This window comes from Notolabrus celidotus, chromosome 2, assembly GCF_009762535.1.
Source record: "Notolabrus celidotus isolate fNotCel1 chromosome 2, fNotCel1.pri, whole genome shotgun sequence".
Taxonomy (NCBI): Eukaryota; Metazoa; Chordata; class Actinopteri; order Labriformes; family Labridae; genus Notolabrus; species Notolabrus celidotus.
Window position 1 is genome coordinate 40,476,787 of NC_048273.1, and position 25,493 is coordinate 40,502,279.

The 25,493-nt window shown below is 38.8% G+C and overlaps 1 protein-coding gene across 1 annotated transcript in view; it reads left to right on the forward strand.

Moving 5' to 3' along the window:
- szt2 (SZT2 subunit of KICSTOR complex) overlaps positions 1 to 25,493 on the forward strand; it is a 125,662-nt gene that overhangs the window by 52,648 nt on the left and 47,521 nt on the right. Inside the window, exons 37-51 of the mRNA XM_034707092.1 lie at positions 593 to 778; positions 1,001 to 1,231; positions 2,991 to 3,243; positions 3,399 to 3,473; positions 4,912 to 5,050; positions 6,243 to 6,378; positions 7,726 to 7,846; positions 8,504 to 8,656; positions 9,793 to 9,895; positions 13,168 to 13,282; positions 13,514 to 13,601; positions 15,028 to 15,146; positions 15,420 to 15,584; positions 17,912 to 17,996; positions 24,701 to 24,874. Of these exons, the coding sequence (XP_034562983.1) occupies positions 593 to 778; positions 1,001 to 1,231; positions 2,991 to 3,243; positions 3,399 to 3,473; positions 4,912 to 5,050; positions 6,243 to 6,378; positions 7,726 to 7,846; positions 8,504 to 8,656; positions 9,793 to 9,895; positions 13,168 to 13,282; positions 13,514 to 13,601; positions 15,028 to 15,146; positions 15,420 to 15,584; positions 17,912 to 17,996; positions 24,701 to 24,874 (2,143 nt within the window). The remainder of the gene's footprint in view (positions 1 to 592; positions 779 to 1,000; positions 1,232 to 2,990; positions 3,244 to 3,398; positions 3,474 to 4,911; positions 5,051 to 6,242; positions 6,379 to 7,725; positions 7,847 to 8,503; positions 8,657 to 9,792; positions 9,896 to 13,167; positions 13,283 to 13,513; positions 13,602 to 15,027; positions 15,147 to 15,419; positions 15,585 to 17,911; positions 17,997 to 24,700; positions 24,875 to 25,493) is intronic.

The following is a 25,493-nucleotide window of genomic DNA, read 5'->3' on the forward strand; positions in this document are numbered from 1 at the left end:
CATTCTTCAAAACTTCAGCATTCAGTTGTTTGCTAGATTGGAGATTGTTAATGTTCATATTGCCCTGAGAATCTCAGAATATTAAATATATTACTTTTTTTTTTTTCATTTAAATTTTTATTGAATTTTTAAGAAACATATAAACACATAAACAAGTACAGGGTGCTTTAAAAGAATAAATCTTGTTTTGGCATGGACATACTCCGACATGTCACATAAAAATCGTAGACAATCAAAACAAATATATCACTTATAACAATAAATCCAAATATAAGAAATCCAGTCCTTTAAGTGAAAGTGTGCTGTATTTAGTCTCTGGTTCCAGTGTTCCTATCAGTTTTTGAATATTTCCAAAAAAGTTCCCAGGGGCTTGTCCTGTCCTCCATGTTGCCCTTCAGTCTGCAGAGCATAGACTCGTAGGACGCTGTCTCTACCATTGCTTCCATCCATTCCCTCAGATTTGGAGAAACAGCTGTTTTCCAATGTCTTAGCATAACTATATTAAATATATTATTCACCAAAAACGATTCAGTTGTGCTGTCATTGGTCACATACCAGCTTTTGGGGTTCTCTTCTCCTCTGTGTGTTTCAGATCCGCTGGCTTCTAGAGGATGAGATTGTTTCTGCTCTCCGTCATTCTCGGGTCATCAGCTCTTCTACTCTGCACAAAGTTGCGGAACATGTATTGCGGTCTAGCGGTCGACGGCATTGTCACTGTGAAGATGTACCGCTGCAGTTTGTCTTTGGACCTGAGAAGTCACTCGAAAAATTTAAAGAGGCAAGACGCACTTAACAGATGAACATTTTTAAACAGTTTGGAAAGAGCATGTTACCAACTTTCACTTTCACTCTCCAGTATTTAAATATTAAAGCATCACAATATCTGTTTGGAATTTAGTTTTCAGTCAAAACAGTGTGATGTTGTTTCTTTAAGCTTATACTCTTAAAATAAGAATGTGTATGTAATGACTCGATGACCAAATATGGTTTGTTTCTGCAGGAATTCCGCAGAATGTCGTTCTCCGGCTATGTGCTGAATGGAGAACAGGACAGCTTCTACTTCATGTCTCTGAGCAGACTGCATCATCAGAGGATTAGTGCTAACAAAAAGCTGTCTGAGAGCACCACAGACCCCCCACAACACACTGACCACTGCAGTGCTGGAGGGCAGGTGGAGGACATGATGCAGGGGAGCGATGTAGAAGCTCAGGCAACGGAGGCTGACAGTGAGGTAAAATATGTCATTTCACAACACAGTGATGTTTGGAAAATCAATAAGAAATCACAGAATGTGCGCTTTTGCATGATCATACTTAGTGTGTGGTCCTATTTTCAGTGAGGTATCTAATGATATTTTAGGGTATGATTCCTGAGTTAGATAACAGCACCCAGCCAGGAGGTTTCTGGAAGGCATGCCCATACCTCCAGAGTTTGTTCTTCTTTCTTTACAAGACAGCTCCCCACAAGCTTTATTTTCTTAACACTAGGGAGGTAAGGATACACTCAACCTACGATTTTCAAGAAAACTGGATAGAACTCAAAATTTAAATAACTATTATTTTATTTCAATTCTCAGATATGGACAGTTTGGATATATATTTGTTCTCTTATATTTCTTTGTAAACAAAGTCATCCTTTTTCATTTTTAAGGTGTGTTGTAACAAAATAAAACCACTGCACACTTTTTTTCAGCAACTTGCAAAAAAACTAAAATGACTGTACAAAAATACCTTGTTGGAAAATTTCAGAACAATTATAGAGAAATGGAAAGTGAATGATTCCCATATGAAAGTATTAAATATTAAAACAAATAAGGTAAATCTCTTTAAATTAGGGATGTAAATTTCAAGTATTTTCCCTGATCGATCTTAGGAAATGTAAATGATCAATTATCGTTTAATCATTAAAAAAAAGGTAATGTTTTCCATGTCAAAAATAATGATAAATGTGTTTTTCCCCCTAAATCAAATGTTCCTTCACGACACAGTGTATATTACTGACGGTATTAAACATCTACAGATCATATTGAGGTGTTCAACATGTTAACATGCTGAATATCAACGTGAGGAGCAGCTTATAAATAATCTGTGTGGACTCATGGTCATAGAGTGAAGACTCAGACTACAACATGTGGATTTACTGCAACAGGACAACTGAACAGGATCAGATTTCAGACTCACAGGGTCCAGTTTTCTCCTTCTTATTGAGAAGAATAAACATTTAAACACGGTCAGGTGTCAGCCGGGAGCGCAACCGGGTCAGAATCAGTCCGGCGGTGGAGAAAAAAAGCGCTCGTGGAGACCTGTCACTCAGCTGCAGCCCCCAGCTGAGCGTCTCTGCTGTAATCAACACCTTCAGTCAGCTGATCCTGAAACATGCTTTAAACTTAAAACACCTCCACTCAGCAAGTGACGAGAGAGCAGACAAGAGACTTCATGATGTTGAACAAGCGGAGTATAATACAGATAGCACCCTCTACTGTTTAAAAATAATATCCAGATACAAATGTTGTTGAATCGATTTTAATCCACCCTTATTTGTACCGATCTTTTACCCTCTTGTGATATATCCTTACATCCCTACTTTACAGTATATCACCATTTTGTGTTTTATTTGTATGGATGTTTTGACTGTGAGGGAGAAAAGCTGTTAAAGTGTGGCACCACCAGCTCAGATGCAATACAAGATATCCCAGCATGCTTTTAGCAGCAAAGTGTTTATATTAGGTTTCAGTTGGTATGCATCTTCAAGCTGGGTGCCTACTGAAATCATTTCTGTCATATGACATGGATGAACTCCCATCTATTTTCTAAATGTGCAACATTTATGATCCTACTGTGCATTACTTTAGTTTCTGTTCTTACCAACCAGTGTGTTAAATTCTGGGATTTTCTTTAAGATTTCTTTGTTGAAATGGAGGTCACAGTATAATCAGCATGTTTAGAGAAAATTTTACTCATTTCTTTGATTGAAACTTTCCAAAACTGCAGAATGAAGACAAGAAGTCCATTCGAGTTTCTACTAACACCTCAAGTGAAACAACTGCAGAAACCAGTGAGCCAATCAGAGCCCTGAAGCCTGAGGCGTACGATAATGTTTCTCAAGGCTCCTCTTGCATGGTTGAGGACAAAGGTCAGCCCAGCGCCCTCCAACTCCAGACTGAGCCTGGAGCAGAGCCAGCATCGCCCCCGAAGACCCCTTCCAGTGTCAGCCTGGCTGAGTCCATACAGTCAGCCTCTCACAGTGAGTTTATCAGGCACACTTCATGGATGCACATTTTAGGCCTAAGCATTTGTGTTCAAAGCAAAACATCATAGTTTTATCATAGAGCTCATCTCATTTTCTGAAATCCTAAACTGATCATTCTGACAGAACTGTTCATTTTTGTCTTTCCTCAGGCTATGGCAAACTCAGGCCCAGTCGAGTCCAGAGTGTTGTGTCAAGCCAGGGCAGTCTGGACTCAGACATGCAAGGTAAATTCATCAAAATAGTGGGATGATGAAACAACATCATTTGTGGTAGAATGAAGTAGTTGTGAGAAATCTGAAATTCTTTGGCTCATTTATTATAAGCAGCGAGATGTAGATCTACTCTCTGAAAACTACCAGAACTACTCAGCTACAACATCAGTTTGACAACTCTATAACACTACCTTTACCCGTGTTAAAGTCTGTATCAAGATGGCTGTTACAGAGAATCATCAGCTGTTTCCTCCAGAAGACTCCAGACACAAACTCTTTTTCTTCAGCTTTAAGTTTAAAAGTGAGGGGTGCAAGAACTGTTTGTTGAGTCATTTTTTGATCACTGCCAAAACTCAGAACCATGTAGCTGCTCTTCATAGTTATGGCAAACAGTTGAGTTCAGACACTCAAAATCAAAAATCAGATCCATCTGAAATGAGTTCAGGGTCTTTTTTGGAAGAAGCTTTAATTTGGAACTTTTTCAAGTTTTGGGGACAAATGTTCTGCAAGTCAGATGGAAGCTTCTGAACCTGGCCTAGATTTAAAGTGATATCAAACAATCTTTATTTTTATAGCGACAAATCACAACAAACGTTATCTCAGGACGCTTTTACCAACACAGCAGGTCTAGACCACTCTATGTTAAATTATGAACAGAGACCCAACACCAAGACAGGATAAGATCTAGTCCTCTCTTACTGACAGGACTCGATCCTATCTCATCTTAATCCACCATGAGCATTGCACCTCGCAGTATGTAGCTAGTTACAGCGGAGAGGAAAAACTTCCTTTAACAGGCAGAAACCTCCAGCAGAACCAGACTCATGTTAGACAGCCATCTGCCTCGACTGAGTTGGGATTGGAAAGGGAGAGAGAGTGAGAGTGAGAGAGAGAGAGAGAGATGATTGTGATGAGAAGGATATTGCTTGAATGAGAGGATGCGGCTCTGGTATTACTGCCAGGGAATGGCGCAATAATCAGTTCATATCTGGACTTCAGTTATAAAAAATTATCATCTATTTTTTCTATGTTTGATTAATGATGATAAGACTTTTGTAATTTTAATAAATGAATGAATTCTGGTTGATTTATTACATTCATAAATGATCATATAGTTAATTTAGACTTTCAGATACAAAACTATATCTTAAAAGACATTTGTTTGCTATGGTAAACTGAAAAATGCTATTTAGTTTGCATCTTCTAAAATGATTGTTTTTCATATATAAGTATAAGTCACTCAAGTTGCACTGCAACTCAAACAATGACAAACATTTTAAAGGCTTGAGTCACATTTTAAAAACTCAGGTTGCAGAGATGTGGAGCTTTTTTATTCATTTCATCATTACCATAGTTTTTTGTTCTAGTGACTTGGCACATGATTCAATCATACTGTAAATGATGAAATTTTAAATAGCCCTGTTGTTGTTTTATGTATTTGTATGTGAAGGATATGATGGTGGCAGCAGTGACTCTGAGTGTGAGAGCCCCACCCTGGACGAGCATGAGTGTCAGTCACCACTGATGCCAGACTTCTGGCTAATAGTTCAGATTCACCAGGACAGAGTGAAGGTCTACTCCCATTCCAGGTCAGACATTAAAAAGTTCTTTTAACATTCACTTAACATTTTTAATACCCATATGGCCCATATATTTTGGGCTTAGAAGTAAAAGAATATATCATTTTTCCTGAAGAGGAAACTGTTTTTAGTTAATACTTACTCATCAATTCCCACCTATACATTTTATTAAATAATGATTACATTTATTTATTTATTATTAGTACTATTTATTTATCTTCAATTTTTTTTAATTACTATTTGTATCATTTATTTATGTATTTGTCTTATTATTATTAATTCAGTTATTTTAATTCAATTTTATTATGAACTGATTACATTTTTTTATCTAATGTTTGGTATTATTATTATTATTATTATTATTAATATTATTATTATTATAATAAATATTATATATATTTGTACTCGTTCAATTTCTAACTTGCCCACTTGCCCTTTTTTTATTAAGGTTATGATTTATTTATCTTCAATTAATTCTTTTTTTAATTACTATTACAATTATTGTGATATCTATTTGTACACACTCAATTTCTTACTTGCCCACTGAACTATTTTACTATTTAATACAATTTAATTTAATTCAATTTAATTTGTATTATGTTTTCATTTATTTATCTGTATTATTATTATTATTGTTTATTTATATATTTTAATTCAATTTTATCATGAACTGATTAAATTATTAATGTTTGGTATTTCTGTTAATTATTTATGTAGCTCAACCCCCTCCTCAGATTTGTTTCCATTATTTTGCCCCACTCAGTTAATCTCAAAATCCTGTCCAATTTGCTACAATAAACAAAGACACACGCACACACACGCACACACACGCACATGCGTGCGCACACACACACACACACACACACACACACACACACACACACACACACACACACACACACACACACACACACACACACAACAATATTACACTACATTGTTAGCTCCTGTTAGTCACTGTTTTGTCTCCTAAGTTTTCCCTTGTTGTCTTTTACATAATAATGATGACCTTTACCCTCAATGTAAAATGTTTACATCTTAATGCGAGGGTATTTAGTAAGTTAGAAAATTCAGACTTGTGGCACACTTCCTAGAAAAGAGACTCAGATTTTTATCTCTGTCTCGTGTCTCATCCATGATCTCTGATACTTGTTCTCCAATAGATCACATACATGTCTTATGATTTGTCATATTGTTTCAGGTGCTTCACTGAAGGAAAAGAAGACACTGCTGAGGAGATTGAAAAGAAAGAAGACGATATGGAGCTACCTGAATATTTACGGCTGCATCAGATGATGGTCAAAAAGATCGGTGAAATCTGCAGGATAGTCAATCAGGTAACTACTGTGAGAAATCAACACACTACACTGGAAATTTGATATGACTCTGTTTTCTTTTCAAAAACTGAATCACTAATAAGATAATCATACAAATCCAGTTGCTCTGCCCTCTTGTAAAATGTTGTAAGTGTTCGCACATTAACGAGTGGCGATGTCATTTAACCCTCCTGTTATGTTGTGGGTCAAAGTGACCTTTTTAAAAGTCTAGTTTATACAATATGCCTTCCAAATCAGCTGAATGCAGCATAAAACTCTGGGCAGCATGTGACAGAAGAGTTGTCGTGTTAATTTATCAACATTATTTCATAAAAATAAAAATAATTCAAAATGTAAAATATAAAAAACAAAAATCTATGTCATGTAAAACTATTGTATTTATATTTAGGGCTTTCAAATGTACATTAAAAAAAGTTTTAACATTAATTTGAATGAAAAACCACTGAGTTATCCTCATTGAACCATGATCTGTGAGAATTAAAGAACACCAATGGACTAAATCTTGATTTAAATGGTTAGTAATGGAGTTTCAAAAAAATATAGGATTTTTTGGGGTTCGCGATATTTGTATTCTTAAGGGTTTCTGTCAGATTTCAACATGCATCTATCATCTGTTAACCTCGACGGAGTTCTCTCCTATGACTAGATAGATTTTGTTCCTCATTTTTAAAGGGATAAAAACTTGTTTTACCAGGTATATTTATTTCCTGACAGAGTGCACATTTATTTTGCCTGCACTATTTTGTTTAACCCTCCTGTTATGTTCATTTCTCTGGAACAGCAATAATGGTCCTGGGTCAATATGACCCGGGGCATATTCAATTATCCAAAAGTGTCAAAACCCCCAAAAATCCTGATACACATTTTTTTTTAAATCTAATTTTTAACTCAATTACTAACCATTTAAATCCAGATTTGGTCCATTGGTGTTCTTTAATTCTCACAGATCATGGTTCAATGAGGATAACTCACTAATTTTTCATTCAAATTCATGTTAAAACTTTTTTTAATGTACACTGGAAAGCCCTAAATATAAATACAATAGTTTTACATGACATAGATTTTTGTTTATTTTATTTTACATTTTGAATTTTTTATGAAGTGATGATGATAAATTAACACGACACCTCTTCTGTCACATGCTGCCCTGATTTGAATGCTGCATTTAGCTGTTTTGAAGGCATATTGCCTAAACTAGACTTTAAAAAGGGTCAATTTGACCCGCAACATAACAGGAGGGTTAAGTGAGCCACTAGCAAACTCATATCAACACAGAGTGCCAAATGCTGCAAATTAGTTCCAATTGCTGTTCATTAAAGTAATTTATATACATGTGTGTGTGTTTAGCGAATGCTGCTGCAGGACCTACATGACAGTCATGTATGTAACTCTCTACTGGTGGCTGAGAGTGAAGAGGACATCTGGAAGACTGAGTCAATCTACAGGCAGAGGCTCAACAACTCTGATGGTATGTTTTTAGGTTTCATGATTTCTGGGTTTTACCCAAGAGACAACCTCCGGTCTTAAATTATGATGCCAATGCAGAGGTGCTAAAAACTGCAGTTCACTGAGCGTCTGCTCGAGGCTGGCTGCAGAAACACAGGAAACCACATACACACCCATTCAAAGAAGATGATTTTTGCAGCAATAATGAACATGTTTACAGCCTGGTTCAAAAACTGTTTAGGTCTGAGTAGCTCATTTCTCTATCAGCACACAGTACAGGTGAACTCTTTTAGACTTGGTATTTTCGAAGATATTAAACTTACAAGTTTTGCCCAAACAAGGACATGGCTGACTTGATTGGCTAACAGCTACAGTGTGCCCACCTGTCAAAGGCTAAAGGCCCGCCTCTTTACCTGACACTAGCTCGGACAGATTTAGGTTGTGTTCAGCATTTCCAACATGGCACCCGCTGACAAGTGGCTTCAAAACAACACTCAGGAACTCCATCCATTTTTTATACAGTCTTTGGTTTTACCTGATAAAATGTCAAGGAGGTGATATGATGTCATTTATTTGATCCCCTCATGTGGCACATGGTACATGTAGTTTCTTTTAAATGTAGTTTTGACTCTTTAAACCTTGACTTGACCTCATCCTTTCATTATTACCCTGAACACAGATTATAGCACAGAGGAAAGTTACCAGGCCAGAGACTACTTGGCAGCTACCATGCAGTTCATCCATGGACATTTTGCCTGTGAAGTTGTGTGGAGTACAATTATTCACATACACCCACGCCTCAAGATGGGTCCCAACATGGGGGTATCCAGGGGTAAGTAGCTGTCCTGAAGACTGTTTGAGGTAAAACAATGGTCCTGAGTTTAAGCTGAAACCTGATGAGTCATCGTTTTAAAGTCAGTTGTTTACTTACCTGAACAAAATATTCACTAATATTTTAAGTGCATGGAGCCTGCCTTGACATTATTATTATATTTGTGAGGAATGCTGTCTGCTCTTAATGTTTTTCTATTTTCAGATCTCTATGTATTACTTTCATAGTTTTTAATGATATAAAGAAATATGCAATAGGTGAAGTAAAGAGGAAATACAACAATATCCTACACTTTCCAATTTCATGGCAGGACTTCATTTTTATTTCATGCAACAGCTACTACAATAACTACTACTACTATCCGTCTCATCCCTATCATCGCTCCCTCTCTCTCTCTTATTCTCCTCTATCCCTCTTTCCAACCCAAACTCGGTCTCAGCAGATGGCTGTCTAACATGAGTCTGGTTCTGCTCGAGGTTTCTACGTGTTAAAAGGAAGTTTTTCCTCGCCGCTGTAAATAGCTAAATACTGCAAGCAATGCTCATGGTGGATTGAGATGAGATCAGACTGAGTCCTGTCAGTAAGAGGGAACTGGGTCTTACCCTGTCTTGATGTTGGATCTTTGTTAATAATTTAACATAGAGTTCGGTCTAGAACTGCTCTGTTTGTAAAATAGTCTTGAGATAACGTTTATTGTGATTTGGCGCTATAAAAATAAAGATTGATACGTGATATGTTATAGAAGAGAGGAAAAAGGCTACTTAGAAACAGATCTATAGATATGCAGCAACTAAGAAAGTTCCCAAACAATGTTGAACATCATGAAAGTCCTTCACCTGACAGGAATCGATCGTATCCCACCATGAGTATTGCATCTCGCAGCATTTAGCTAGTTACAGCGGCAGGGAAAAACGTCCCTTTAACAGGCAGAAACCTTGGGCAGAACCAGAATCCCTAGACAGCCATCTGCCTCAACCGAGTTAAGTGCCAGAGACTCCAACCAGTCATTAGCTTCATACAGTAGCTCTTCTTTTTATATTCATATTAATAAGCTGATCATCGTTTCTGAGTGTGTTTTTAATTTAATGATGCTATACATGCTAAACACGTGTCTATATTTTGTCACCCCATCATAGCAATTCCGGCTCTGCGTTCCGTGTTGAACTCTTTCTGTGTGGTCAACCGGAAGAACATGTTTGTCTACCAGGAGCGCACAACTAAATCAGTCTTCTACCTCAGGTTAGATTTCGTCATCATTAGTTCAATGTTTTTCTCCTCCCTTACTGTATTTCAATATATCCCTGTGGGGAGACACACTGTTATTCAAGAGGTTTTTCAAAATGGTCACGACCAATATTGACAAGTAGACTTTTCCATTGCTCCGCTGGAAGGCAAACCAAAGCTACAGATGGTCTTAAGGTAGAAAAGTGTTACAAAATAAACCAGAAATAACCCATTGATTAGTGTGAGTTTAGACGAGCGTGTCAGTGTTCTCACAATCCCTGCATACGCATTTCACAAATCTTTTCACTTCAAAGATAGATAGATAGATAGATAGATCTTTATTTGTCCTTAATAAGGAGATTTGTTGCCACCGTCTGTACAGGAATACATGTATGAACACAATAAACAATAAACATCCACCCAGCCTCACAGCAATGGTGCACCTCATCCCACATATATGCACACCGGACACATACAGTTGTGCTCATAAGTTTAAATACCCTCAAAGAATTTGTGATTTTTTGGCCATTTTTTAGAGAATATGAATGATAACACAAAAACTTTTCTTTCACTCATGGTTAGTGGTTGGGTAAAGCAATGTATTATCAAACAACTGTGTTTACTCTTCTTAAATTATAATGACAACAGAAACTACCCAAACGACCCTGATCAAAAGTTTACATGCCCCAGTTCTTAATACCGTGTATTGCCCCCTTTATCATCAATAACAGCTTGAAGTCTTTTGTGGTAGTTCTGGATGAGGTTCTTTATTTTCTCAGATGGTAAAGCTGCCCATTCTTCTTGGCAAAAAGCCTCCAGTTCCTGTAAATTCTTGGGCTGTCTTGCATGAACTGCACGTTTGAGATCTCCCCAAAGCGGCTCAATGATATTGAGGTCAGGAGACTGAGATGGCCACTCCAGAACCTTCACCTTATTCTGCTGTAGCCAATGACAGGTGGACTTGGCCTTGTGTTTTGGATCATTGTCATGTTGGAACGTCCAAGTACGTCCCATGCGCAGCTTCAGGGCTGATGAGTGCAAATTTTCCTCCAGTATTTTCTGATAACATGCTGCATTCATCCTGCAATCAATTTTAACCAAGTTTCCTGTTCCCTTGTAGCTCACACATCCCCAAAACATCAGCGATCCACCTCCGTGTTTCACAGTAGGAATAGTGTACCTTTCATCATAGGCCTTGTTGACTCCTCTCCAGATGTAACGTTTATGGTTGTGGCCAAAAAGTTCCATTTTGGTCTCATCACTCCAAATGACTTTGTTTCAGAAGTATTTGGGCTTGTCTCTGTGCTGTTTGGCGTATTGTAAGCGGGATGCTTTGTGGCATTTGCATAGTAATGACTTTCTTCTGGCGACTCGACCATGCAGCCCATTTTTCTTCAAGTGCCTCCTTATTTTGCATCTTGAAACATCCACACCACTTTTTTTCCCGAGAGTCTTGTATTCCAGCTGAAGTTATTTGTGGGTTTTTCTTTGCATCCCGAACAATTTTCCTGGCAGTTGTGGCTGTAATTGTTGTTGGTCTACCTGAATGTGGTTTGGTTTCAACAGAATCCCTCAGTTTCCACTTCTTTATCAGAGTTTGAACACTACTGACTGGCATGCTCAGGTCCTTGGATATATTTTTATATCCCTTTCCTGTTTTATACAGTTCAGTTACCTTTTCCTGCAGATCCTTTGACAATTCTTTTGCTTTCCCCATGACTCAGAATCCAGAAGCTTCAGTGTAGCACTGGATGAAACATGCAAGGGTCTGTCAGGAGCCCAGAAACTCACTGACCTTTTACACACACACACTGATTACAAGCTAACAGATCACGGTGAGGATGGTTACCTTTAATAGCCATTCAAACCCGTTTGTGTCAACTTGTGTGCATGTTATCAGGCCAAAATCACCAGGGTATGTAAACTTTTGATCAGGGTCGTTTGGGTAGTTTCTGTTGTCATTATGATTTTAAAAGAGTAAACACAGTTGTTTGATAATAAATTGCTTTACCCAACCACTAACCATGAGTGAAAAAAAGGTTTTTCTGTTATCATTCATATTCTCTAAAAAATGGCCAAAAAATCACAAATTCTGCCGGGGTATTTAAACTTATGAGCACAACTGTATAAACACACCGGACACATTACAGTGGCATTCTGTTTAGCAGTGCTATGGCCGATGGGACGAAGCTTCTGCCAAACCGGGATTGCCTACAGTATGGGGATCTGTATCTGCGACCGGAGGGGAGTAGTGTGAAGACCGAGTAGAGGGGGTGTTGGGGGTCCGGTGTTGGGGATCCAGTGTTATAGTGCGTACTCTGCGTATGATGGCTCTGTTGTTGAGGTCAGACAGGCTGGGTGTGGGGAGGCGGATGATTTTGGTGGCAGTGTTTGTGGTGTGTATGAGTTTGTTTTTGTTGGAGACAGTTAGCATGTTGTAGTAGCAGGGGGAACAGTAGAGGAGAATGGGTTGGATGATGCTTTGGTACAGTAACAGTAGAAGGTGTGGGGCGACAGAAAGTGCTTTGAGTTTGCGGATGGCAGAGAGTCTTTGTTGGCAGCGTTTGTGAATGTCAGTGGTGTGTTGATCAAAGTTGAGTTCATTGTCCAGGGTGAGTCTGAGATATTTGAAGTGATCCACTATTTCGACTGCTTGATTGTTGATGTGGATGGGGTTGTGGGCCGGGCTGTGAGTGCTGGAGGAGTGAATGACCAGTTCTTTTGTTTTTGAAATGTTCAGCTGGAGGTGATTGTCCGTGCACCATAGTGTGAAGTGGGAGATGGAATCCTGGTAATTTAGAACAGAGTTATTGTCATTAAGGAGGGCAAGTATGGCAGTGTCATCAGAGTATTTGAAATATGTTGTGGTTGTTGAGGGGCTGATGCAGTCATTGGTGTAGAGGGTGTACAGGAAGGGACTCAGGACACAGCCTTGAGGGGCACCGGTGTTGGTGATGGTGGTTGATGATGTTATTGTGCCTACTCTGAAAGATGACAGGGTTTGAGGGAATCATGAAGGAAGTGAGCAAAAGAAGCAATTTAAAGAATTGAGATAGAAAGTGAACTAAGATCATGGAGATCTAAAGATTTTCACAGCTTGTTATGTGACCTTGTCAACAACCTCAATATTATGATTGATGGGGCTGCAAGGTAACATTACCAGTTAAACTAACCAAAAATATTAGAAATGAGATTTGTTCCAGAAGTATCGTAGCCACCTGAGAATGAACAGCTCAGGCATACAGGCACTAACTGCCTCTCCTGTCCTTTTGTGATGAATTTTTCAGACTTTGTGAAACGTCACTAACAGGGAAATACTCAGACGTGGATGGGAACCTTCACATGACTCGCTCTATTGGGCTTGCCAGGAGTCAAGAGCCCTTATCACCGGATGACCTCATGGTAAGAAAACAGCAGTATATAACCAATTAGGCAAAAATATCTCTTTTTGTAATATGGTGTTTGAAATGTATTCTGCATATAATGACAGGAACTCTAGATTCAGTGAGTATAGGAGTTAGTAAAACCAACGTCTGAAAGACTCCATCCTCTGATTCTTGATTCATTCTAGAATCAGGTGAGGGACATTTTTTGTCAAGTTGTCAACAGTTTCTGTCTTATCTCTTTCCTCAGGGCTCAAAGTCTTCCCTGGATGGCTCCCGACCTGTTGGACTTGTAGACAAACACATCTTGTTGCTGGTGCATGGAGTGGGCAATGCAGGTAAGAGTAATAACACATAAAAACGTATTGATGATCAAAAAATTGAAAAGATAAGTAGGAGATAATGCCTTGTTCGCAGGTAGTCATGGGAAATAGAATCCCTACAGGGTGAGACGAGACCCCGACACGAATTACCTGCTAACCAGACATTATCCCGTTTATTACCCGGCTACTAACTGAACATACAAACACATCAAGATCAATTTATTGATTTAAATTATTTATGTATTCACTAGGGATTTACATTTTAAGTATTTTCCGTGATTGATTTTTGGAAATGTTAACGATCAATTATCAATTAATCAATTAATCAATTTAAAAAAACATTATTATTCTTATGTTAAAAACAATGCCAAATATGTTTTTCCCCCTAAATTATATTTTCTACAGCAACAACATGAATATAACTGACTGTATTGAATACAGGTACATGTTAAACTCTGGCTTCTTAAAGACATACTAACAGGTCTGTGAGAGCCAGAATTCTTGCTGGTTGGTAGGTGATCAAATACTTATTTCATGCAATAAAATTCAAATGAATTATTTAAAATCATACAATGTGATTTTCGATTTTCGATTCTGTCTCTCACAGTTAAAGTCTACCTATGATAAAAATAACAGAGCTCTCAATTTCTTTGTAAGTAGGAGAACTTGCTAAATCGGCGGTGTATCAAATACTTATTTTCCCCACTGTATATATATACATACAGTATATGTTTGTATTTATTGTAATTATTGTAAACACTGTAGATTAATACTGAAGACATCCAAACTATGAGATATCATATATGGAATTATTGAATGAACCACAAAGTGTTAAACAAAGCAGAATCTGTTTTATATTTTAGATTCTGTAAAGTGGCCCCCTTTTTCCTTCAGGACAGCTTTGCACACTCTTGGTATTCTCTCAGTCTGCTTCATGAAGTGGTCTCCTGGAATGGTTTCTAATGAACATGAGCCTTGTCAAGAGTTCATTTGTAGAATGACTTTGCTTCTTAATGTGTTTGAGACCATCAGTTGTGTTGTTCAGAGGTAGGGTTAGTACACAATGGATAGTCCTATTTGACTACTGTTGTAATCCAGATTATGATAAAACCAGATTATTTCATAGTTTTGATGTCTTCAGTATTAATCTACAATTTTGAAAATAGTTAAAATAAATAAAAACCATTGAATGAGAAGGTGTGAACAAACTTTGGACTGGTAGTGGATGTATATATTCCCCCATTTGATACCCCCATTGTGGGACCCATCTTGAGGCGTGGTTGGAAAAGTTTCTGGTATAATTACAAACCCCCTCATGGATGAAACACAGGAAAAGTAGACAACAAGGAACCTTTGATCATTATGCTACTGCTCTGGTTACAGCATTTTTGTATTTGCTATGAAGGGTGACTCAGAATTGTTTTTTTGGCTGGCTGTTTAGGTCCAGAGATCACAGATGAGCTGCTGAAGGTACTGCGCAAGCGCTTGGATGAGACAACATTGGACATCATCACTGTCATGCTTGTGAGGAACTGCAAGCTTACACCAGCTGATGTCGAGGTAACTTGCTCTTCTTTCAGTAACTGTTGTTGAAAAGAAACAAATGGGGCAAAGCACTGTCAAGATTTCTGGAAACATAGTTTGTTTCTGTGTGATTGTATGCGGCTTGTCTTGTTCTGAATACATAAACCTGTGCAGTGCAGTGTGCAAATTGCTTACTCTTCCAGAATTGTGCTTTTTATTTCCACTTAGGCAATCAAAGAACACTTATATGCACTTATGCAACTGAAAACTGCTTTGAATAAAGTTATTCACCAAATATTGTCTGGTCAGTTCATTCAGCCTTCCGGATCCCCAGCCACGGAGGTGATGAACTTCAGTCTACCCCAGTACTGTCTTTCCTGGCTGCCGGCTGTGGCTCACTACCTCAGACAGAACCTTCTCATTTTCCTGCATGTACCAAAGTACACCGACAGCAACACAGCACATCACTTTAAGGTACAAATCCATGTTTTAGTGTAATGTATTTATAACCTGTTAATAGAATGAGGTCATTTTCTATATTCAGTTGTATTATATCACAGTTTGTTTTTTTATTCGTAGTTCATGTTGCTTAATAGGTTGTGCTATTCACTTGTAACAAAGCTGGTATACGATGTACTGTATATGGTAGGCAAGTTGTTCATGCATTAATAAGCCCAGAAAATGCCAGTTGTAGACAGTCACAGCGTTGGCAGGTGGACTGGCACATTTTTCATCTAAGACTTTTCTAAAGATATATTTGTACCACTGAATGTAGTAGAAGTCTAGCAGAGCTGGTTCATACAAAATAGGACAAATTAATACTGTTCATGTCTTTGCACTAGGGGTGTAATGATTCTTTTTAACAAGGATTTGATTCGTATCATGATTCGTGGTTGCTGATACGATTAAAGGACGATATTGGTTCATTTAGAACGATACGATCCAAAACGATTCAGGGACTTGAAATCAATTCAGTAACTAACCAGTGTGACTGTGACATAAATACCTTGATGCGAGACAGTCCTAGATTCCTGTTGTTTCTGGTGATGGAATCAGGTATAAATTAATTATAGATATGAACAAACAAGTAAAAAACAATTAATGGCTAATGCATTCACATTTTATTTGGATAAAGTGCCTTTACAAATCCTACAAACAGCAAGCGACATATTAAGAACATCTCTGTCTTTGCAAAAGCCAAAGTGTTTCCACACGCTGGACCACAATGGTGGCTTGATCATTTCTGGCTCGCAGGCTTCTCCTCTGCCGTCCGCCATGCTATGTTTTGTTGTCTGCTGGCACGTGGCGATGACGTCACAGACAGGCAGCCTGAATTGAGTAACGTTTAACGTCTTTATCATTAAAAGTGTAAAAAAAACACATCCATATAAAGTCTGCCGTGCTTAAATCCAATGTGTTATTTCCTAGTATGGATACAATCGATGTATTACCTTTTAAAGGGGACATATCACGCTTTTTTCATCAATATATATTGGTCTAAGAGGTCCCCAAAACATGTCTTTAAAGTTTATGCTCAAAAAAACACTTTGAAATCAGATTTTGGTCTGCCTGAAAAGTCCTCTTCTTCAGTCCTCATCAGAACACTCTGTTTTCCCTCTGACCACGCCCCCTCAGGAAGTGGATGTGCCTCGGCTCTCCAACACGTTGATCTAATGTTTACATGTTGGCTGAATATACACGGCTGCTCAGAGATCACGTTACTTCAACCCTCTGAATCTGATCCTGACGGAGAGGCGCCTGTAGCAGGACCTTTCTGAACGATTGGTCACAGATTTAGTGTTTCTTGTTGTTTTATTTATCAGTATGTAGACGTGTGTCTTGGTACACAGCTACGAACATGTAGCTATGTGGCTATGCTAACTAGCGCTAGCACTTATCCATGATAAATAAAAATCATCCACTAGATCTTCAAATCTGCAGACGTGGGGAGTAAAACCGACCTCTGCCAGAAAGGCAGCAGGACCTTTTATGAAGGATTGGTCACAGATTTAGTGTTTCTTGTTGTTTTATTTGTCAGTATGTCGACGTGTGTCTTGGTACACAGCTACAGTACAGCTACAGCTACAGCTACAGCTACAGCTACAGCTATGAACATATAGCTATGTGGCTATGCTAACTAGCGCTAGCACTTATCCATGACAAATAAAAATCATCCACTAGATCTTCAAATCTGCAGACGTGGGGAGTAAAACCGACCTCTGTGTTTATTAAGACAGCCTACAACTAGCATGCCTCCCTCCTAAGCTCCTTGTTAGCACACATTTGTGCAGGTAATGAAAAACGGAGGAGGGATTCAGTATTATTTTATACTGTCTATGGGCTGAACAAGCTCCGAGCTCTGACTTCCTGTTACAGACCGGATGTTGTTGTTACGTAACAAAAACACGGAAGTCTGAAACGGCTCGTTTCACACACATTTACAGAAAGTTGTAGAAATCAGAACAGGGGCAGAATGGATTTTTTTCATTCTCGGGGGGTTTGTAGACATGCCAGGGACACATATTTCAGGTAGAGAACCATTAAAAAGTCAATTTTGCATGATATGTCACCTTTAAAACGATGTTAGATCCATATATGTCGTCTGGAAGGACAACTTTCCGAGCATGGATCAATGTAGTCCAATCATAGGAATATAAATCCATACATCGATGTAGTAGATGAATCGTTACACCCCTACTTTGCACTACTTATGGAGAAAAGAAAAGAATACACGTCACAAATTTTAACTTTGGATGGTCAAGTTTCCATGGGCTGATTTTCTGTCCTGTCCTTTCTTGCAGCACCACTTTCATTTGAGCAGTGACTCGGCCGAGGGGGATATCTACCTCTACAATAAGCCCGGAGGACAAGGGACAGGAGGCAAAGGTACTTCCATTCACCAAGCCAGTTGTAGGATCTACTCAATTATTGTAACACCAAAGGACACAATATCAGCTTGATCCCAATCAAGATTTGAACGTGCTTGTTAGCAGAAAAGTCAACTGAATACTCTTCTGACTATTATAATTGATTTGACATATATACAGGTGCAGCTAAAAAAAAATTGAATATCGTGAAAAAGTTCAATATTTTTTGTCACTCAAGTCAGAAAGTGAAACTCATATATTATATTGATTCATTACACATAGAGTGACATATTTCAAGCCTTTATTCCTTGTTATTTTGATGATTATGACTTACAGATAATGAAAACCAAAATTCAGTATCTCAGATAATAAGAATATTACATAAGATTAATGAAAAAAGGGCATTTTAAACAGAAATGTCAGGCTTCTTAATTGTATTTTCATTTCTATGCACTCAATACTTGGTTGGTCTTCCTTTTGCATGAATTGCTGCATCATTGTAACGTAGCATGGAGGTGATCAGCCTGTGACACTGATTAGGTGTAATGGGAGCCCAGGTTGCTTTGATAACGGCCTTCAAGTCATCTGCATTGTTGGGTCTGGTGTCTCTCATCTTCCTCTTGACAATGGGGTTCAGGTCAGGCGAGTTTGCTGGCCAATCAAGCACAGTAATACCATTGTCACTGAACCAGCTTTTGGTACTTTTGCCGCTGTGGTCAGGTGCCAAGTCCTGCTGGAAAATGAAATCAGCATCTCCATAAAGCTTGTCAGCAGAAGGAAGCATGAAGTGCTCTAAAATGTCCTGATAGATGGCTGCGTTGACTGTGGACTTCAGAAAACACAGGACCAACACCAGCAGATCACATGGCACCCCAAACCATCACTGACTGTGGAAACTTCACACTGGACTTCAAGCAACGTGGATTCTGTGCCTCTCCCCTCTTCCTCCAGACTCTGAGACCTTGATTTCCAAATGAAATGCTTATGTTCATCTGAAAAGAGGACTTTGGACCACTGAGCAACAGTCCAGTTCTTTTTCTCCTTAGCCCAGGTAAGACGCCTCTGACGTTGTCTCTGGTTCAGGAGTGGCTTGACACAAGGAATGCAACATTTGTAGCCCATGTCCTGGATTCGTCTGTGCGTAGTGGCTCTTGATGCTCTGACTCTAGCCTCAGTCCACTCCTTGTGAAGCTCTCCCACATTCTTGAATGGATTTTGTTTGACGATCCTCTCCAGGCTACGGTTATCCCTGTTGCTTGTGCACCTTTTTATACCACACTTTTTCCTTCCACTCAACATTCTAGGAATATGCTTGAATACAGCACTCTCTGAACAACCAGCTTCTTTAGCAATGACCTTTTGCGGCTGACCCTCCTTGTGGAAAGTGTCAGTGACGGTCTTCTGGACATCTATCAAGTCAGCAGTCTTCTCCATGATAGTGTCCCTACTGAACCAGACTGAGAGACCATTTAGAGTCTCAGGAAACCTTTGCAGGTGTTTTGAGTTCATTAGCTGATTCAGGTGTGACACCATAAGTTTTCAATATTTAACTTTGTCACAATATTCTAATTTTCTGAGACACTGAATTTCTGGTTTTCATTATCTGTAAGTCATAATCTTCAAAATTACAAGAATTAAGGCTTGAAATATGTCACTCTATGTGTAATGAATCAATATAATATACGAGTTTCACTTTCTGACTTGAGTGATAAAAAATATAGAACTTTTTCACGATATTCTAATATTTTGAGCTGCAGCTGTAAATGTAGCCTTTTCACTGCAGATACTTCAAAACTAACAGTGACGGCTTTCATATATATTTCATGACCTAAATCTTGAGTGGTACCAGGTTCTTCCTTGTGATTCTGCAGTACTTTGTGAACTGCAACATTATGAATATTCACCATTATAAAAAATGAGTCCAACAATGTTACATTTATGTTTTTTGAAGGTGAGTGAAGATGTGTGATTCAGAAACAAATTGTTTTTATTTTTCTTATTTACTTTGACATGAAGCCATGACCCTAAACATCAGTATAAATCTGGAATATTTTCTAGAGTCAACTCATCAGTCAATCATCAATCAATCTTTATTTTTATAGCGCCAAATCACAACAAACGTTATCTCAAGACTCTTTTACAAACAGAGCAGGCCTAGACCGCTCTATGTGAAATTATGAACAGAGACCCAAAACCAAGACAGGATAAGACTCAGTCTGACCACACCTTAATCCCCCATGACCATTGCACCTCACAGTATTTAGCTAGTTACAGAGAGAGGACAAACTTCCTTTAACAGGCAGAAACCTCGAGCAGAACCAGACTCATGTTAGACAGACATCTGCCTCGACCGAGTTGGGTCTGGAAAGAGGAAGAGAGGAGAATAAGAGAGAGAGGGAGAGGTGATAGTGATGAGACGAGTAGTAGAAGCTGTTGCCGCTGGAGTCCAGTACGTCCGTATCAGCTGGAGTCTGGAACGTCCACAGCAGGAGGACGTCTACGGCAGCTCAGAGGAACCTACGAGACAAGGGAGCACAGGAACTCCAGAAAGGTCTATGGTTAGTAACTTTAATGGGACAGGGAGAGTTAAAGTGAGAGATGAGGGGGTTGAGGGGAAGGGGGTGAGATAGGATCCCAGTGTGTCAGTGCGCCAGTTCCCCCGGCAGTCTAATCCTATAGCAGCATAACTAAGAGCTGGTCCAAGCCTGATCCAGCTCTAACTATAAGCTTTATCAAAAAGGAAAGTTTGACACCTACTCTTTAAAGTAGAGAGGGTGTCTGCCTCCCGGAACCTGACTGGTAGATGATTCCAAAGGAGAGGTGCCTGATAACTGAAGGTTCTACCTCCCATACTACTTTTAGAGACTTTAGGTACGACCAGCAGGCCTGCATGTTGGGAGTGTAGTGTCCACTAGTCACCTCTCAAGAAAAGCCAAAACTTCACTCCGTTCTTTTACTCTATTCTGCTCTATTCTCTGGACCAGTTGATTGCATGTTTCACTGGCCCACAGTGTTTTTAACTGGCCCACTCAGGCCAGTTAAATAACTGCCTTATGAAATAACCTTTTGCCATGGGATCATGTCCCATCCTTTTACATCATATTCCTGTGATACTGGGGTTGTGTCAGTGATTCCTGCTACATCAACACTTCATAAGCACCTGTGTCACAGTTGAAAGAAGCCCCAGCCGACAGCTCCACTGCTGTCATGAGCATTCTCACTACACTCCAGGTGTACGCTTGAACACTGACTGTATAAGGGGTTCCCTCTCAAGCTAGTATATTTTTAAATCTGCTGGTTCCTGGCCAAAAGTAAAAACAAAAAAAAAAATCAGCAAAATTGTGGAGGGAGAGTCACAGGGAGTGTGAGAGCAGAAGGGAAAGAAGGTTGCAGCCACACTGGTAAGACCCTGCAGGAGTTGGCAGGCATATGATGTTGCTAAAAATGCATGTATTTTGCCAAATCTACCAGTCAAAGCCAGAATATGTGGACAAGTAAGTTGAGCTGAGTTTAATTAAAAAAAAATTGACTTTTATCAAAGTCTTTTAGATAAGCATATGCAACTGTACATGAGTTAAACATGTGTGTACTTCTGCCTCCTCTAAATGATTGGTGTCCCCTTAATGCTGTTCTCTGGGTCTCTCTAATATTGGCCCAGGTTCCATGTCGGAGCTGGTTAAGCATCTCTTTCCACCTTCTCAGTTTAAAGGTACCACCACATGGCATCTATGTCTTCTCTTTCCAACCCTTCAAACTCATTATGTTCCCTGAGGCCATTGTGGCTTGTTGGCCCCATGTGTTCTGCTCTTGGCCTTTTTGTCTCATGGCATTTCTTTTCAGTGTTGTGGCTCCTTCAGTTAAGGCTTTCCATGGCATATATATATATATATACACAAATATACTTTTTGTAAAAACTGCATTTATTTTTGAGTTGCCTTTAAGTTTGATATAGACCTGCAAGGTGCATGAAGTGTGATTTGTATGGTGGTTGAGCAATCGTATCACTTAGATTTGTTTTGGATTTGGCTTTTGTTGCTTTGACTCCTGCTGCAAATGCCCTCACACAACCACAATACCTGTTTTTTAAGAAGGTGGGAATTATTTTACATTGGGTAGGCAGAAAGATTCTGAGTTGGGTGACAACCAGCTCAAGAACTGCTTTTCTGACCATAGAGCCTTTTTAAACAGACACTTCTTTGCCTGTCTGTGTTGTAGATTGGTGCCTTGGACAGAGTATTATTGAGTTATTGGTATTTTGTTAGTCACTGAGCATTAGGTATTGTGCTGAAAACAGGAGCATTACCACCACATCTGTTAATTTAATGTCCATCTGCTGTGACTTCAATCATTTTATCAACAAGAAAGAACTCAATATCCATTTGTTGCTTTATACTGCGTAGGTAGTTTCCCCCTCAGTTCATTTATTTTCTTCGTCCATCTGAATGAACAGGGGACATATTTTGTGGGGATTTTTCAGGCTCTGATCAGAGAAGTATTGTGCAAGGGCACCAGTGTTGTGCATAGGGTTGCAAAGGGGTGGGAAATTTTGGGTAAATTTCCATGGGAATTATGGGAATTAACTGTGAATTAAGGGTAATTTAATGGAAAGGTATTATATCCAAGCATCAATATTTGTTTTGTTATAAGCAGACATCCATCCAAAATAACACAATTAAAACAGATGTATTTGTAAGTAGAACTTCATCAAGTGTTAAATGTTTTATTGAGCAATGAATTATTTCATTGAAGAACATAAACATGAATGTTGAGTTAAATATTACTCATTCCTCTGACCCAACCCATTCAAAAATTAACAAAAATGCAATCCCAACAAAGTCCCATTCAACATGCAAATCAAAAAGCATCTTCCCTCAAGCTTCTCAAGCCTAGCCTCTGCATATTTGCTAAACCCTTTCATGCAATGGGCTCTTCTTCCTGGGTCTCACCAACATCCTCTATGTCCACTTCCTCAACATCCAATTCCGACTCTTCCTCTTCAGTGTCACTGTCCAGCCTTCTTGAGGATGGCTCTGCATAGATATTCAACTGTACCTGCATGAAACCTGGTTGTTTTAGTCAGGGTTGTGCTAAAATATATTTTCCCCTACTATATTTAAGTTCCCTATTAAAGCTTCTGTTGGTAGGTATGGTGTGAAATACATTACTTTTTTTTCTACTGGGTTTGGAGAAAAGGTCATAATACCCATCGGTACTCATCGGTAAGAGGGGTAAGAAAGAACGTTGTTATTGTATGGTATTAATTGCTCAACATAAATATAAAAATCATTGTTAGAAAACGTGCTCATGGAAGAGAAAAGTTAAGTCATCCATAAGGCATCCATAACAAACTTCAGAGGTAATAGATAGATGTTCATAAATTGACATATGCACGTAATTAAAACTAGCATATTATTTGGTTTGTAACCATCATACCCACAGTACATGGAAAAAAAACCTGGGAAAGAAAAAACTGTTTATTTTTTATAACCACTATTCAAATGCTTAGCTATAGGGAAACATGTATTAACTGGGTCTGGATTTTTTATGCCTCATCTTCAGCTTTTGCTATAACCAATGGAAAACTTGCACATAGGAACTAGGCAAAGATGCCTGATAGGGATGCTCCAAAGTGACTGGTTTCCTCGTTGTCCAAACAGATCGCTGAATTCTGACTAACCTTCTAACCTTCTGTAAAAGGAAGGGAATACCCAGGAAGCAGTCAAAAACAAGCACAATTTATTCAACAGGGCTAAAAACAAGATCACAGTCTGTGGGTTAAAAAGTATTTCAAATTGGTTTGCTGAGTGTGGCTAACAGTTGCAGAGCTAGCACCACCAGCCTTCAGTCCTCCATAGAGCTTGGTGTCAACACACCTGCGCTGGTTACATATCGCTCTTCTTACACAACCTTCACTAATCACTTTGAAAGACAACTGAACCATATGCAACTTTGTTTCCAACATAGTTCAGGGGCTGTGTAAATGGTTAACTTTAACAGAATGACACTAAAGCCTCTTACTTAGGTAAAGATAGACACAAAACACATTTTGACAAAGAAAATGTGTTTTTTGAATTTGATGGCAGCATCTGTTTCAATAGTGGAATATTTTCTCCATGTATTCTAAGGTAGGATTTCAGCTGCTCAACAGTTGGGGGTTTGCTTTGTCTTATTTTGAGTGCCACGATGCACCAAGTATTGGCACTGTCTTGTTAAAAATGCCTCCAATTTAGCAGCTACTGTATGTTGTTCCAAAAACAAAATCAATTTAATGGTGCCTTCACATAAGTGCAGGTTACCTAGGCCATGACCACTGATGCATCTCCATACCATCTTGAATGCTGGCTTTTGAATTCTGCCCTGGCAACAGGCTGGATGGTCCCTCTCCTCTCTAGTGTCACAGCTCACACATCTTGCAATACTGCTTCATACAAGCATTGTTACTGGATCGCCATGATTTGTGGTAAAATAATTGCACATCTGTACTGTAATAGGAAACTGGAGCAATTAATGATTTTAAAAAGAGAACTGAAACGTACTTAAAAAGGCTTCAATTTATTTCCATGTATATTTACTGCCTGACAAAACAGAAAGATAAAGTGCCAAGTACAATGACGGCAAAATCTTAATCAACCCAATAAGTAGTAGGTACTGAAACCCATCTGAATAAACTTTATTTAATTTTCAAAGTTTATTGTTATTGAATGTACCCCTCTTTTCTTTCAGGTATCGCCTGCATCACCCTCTCATTTGTGGATGCCCATGGCCACTCTCTTCAGGTTCCTGCGCAGGACTGTGCCACCCTTCTGAGACAAGAGAACTGCACTGTTTCCCTTAATCCAGAGCATTTTGATGAGCTGACCACAGTTGGCAAAGTGTTCTCCATCAGCGGCAGTCCAGGTACAACTAAACTAAACTAAATGCACTCACTGAACAGTTGGTTGATGATAATTCTTTGGCGGAATAAGAGTTAGTTTGGAGAGGATAGAGCTAGGGTTGGTGTGCAGAGAAATTGTGATAGGGTGCTTGCAAGTGCTCTGTTCAGGACGATATTAACTTGGTTTTAGTCTAGTTATTTGTTATAGCTTCATACACTGAACAAGTTTAAATTACATCAACATACTCAGGTTATTGCTGACATTAGGTTCTTGTGAAAAGGGTCTTGAGGGAGATGTACATTAAATGTTAAGGCAAAAATTTTAAATGTAGGTTACCGAGTACCACTTTCCTCCTAATGCTTTGTTTATTTGTTTTTCATTGCTTGTCAGATATTCACTCGATATAATTACTATATGGAGTCCAATAAAATGAATGCATCACATAGACAGATAAGTGCAGCAGTTGAAGTGTGTAGTTCACACAGTACTTAACAGCAAGAGAAGTATCTAAAGATCAGGGCCCGTATGCACGTCCAGCCATTAGTGATGTAAACGGGCCGTTTGTAATAATGGTGGAAAAAAAAAACAATTAGCGGTCTTCATGAGTCAGGCCCAACAAAGCATTACATTTAATGGTGGTA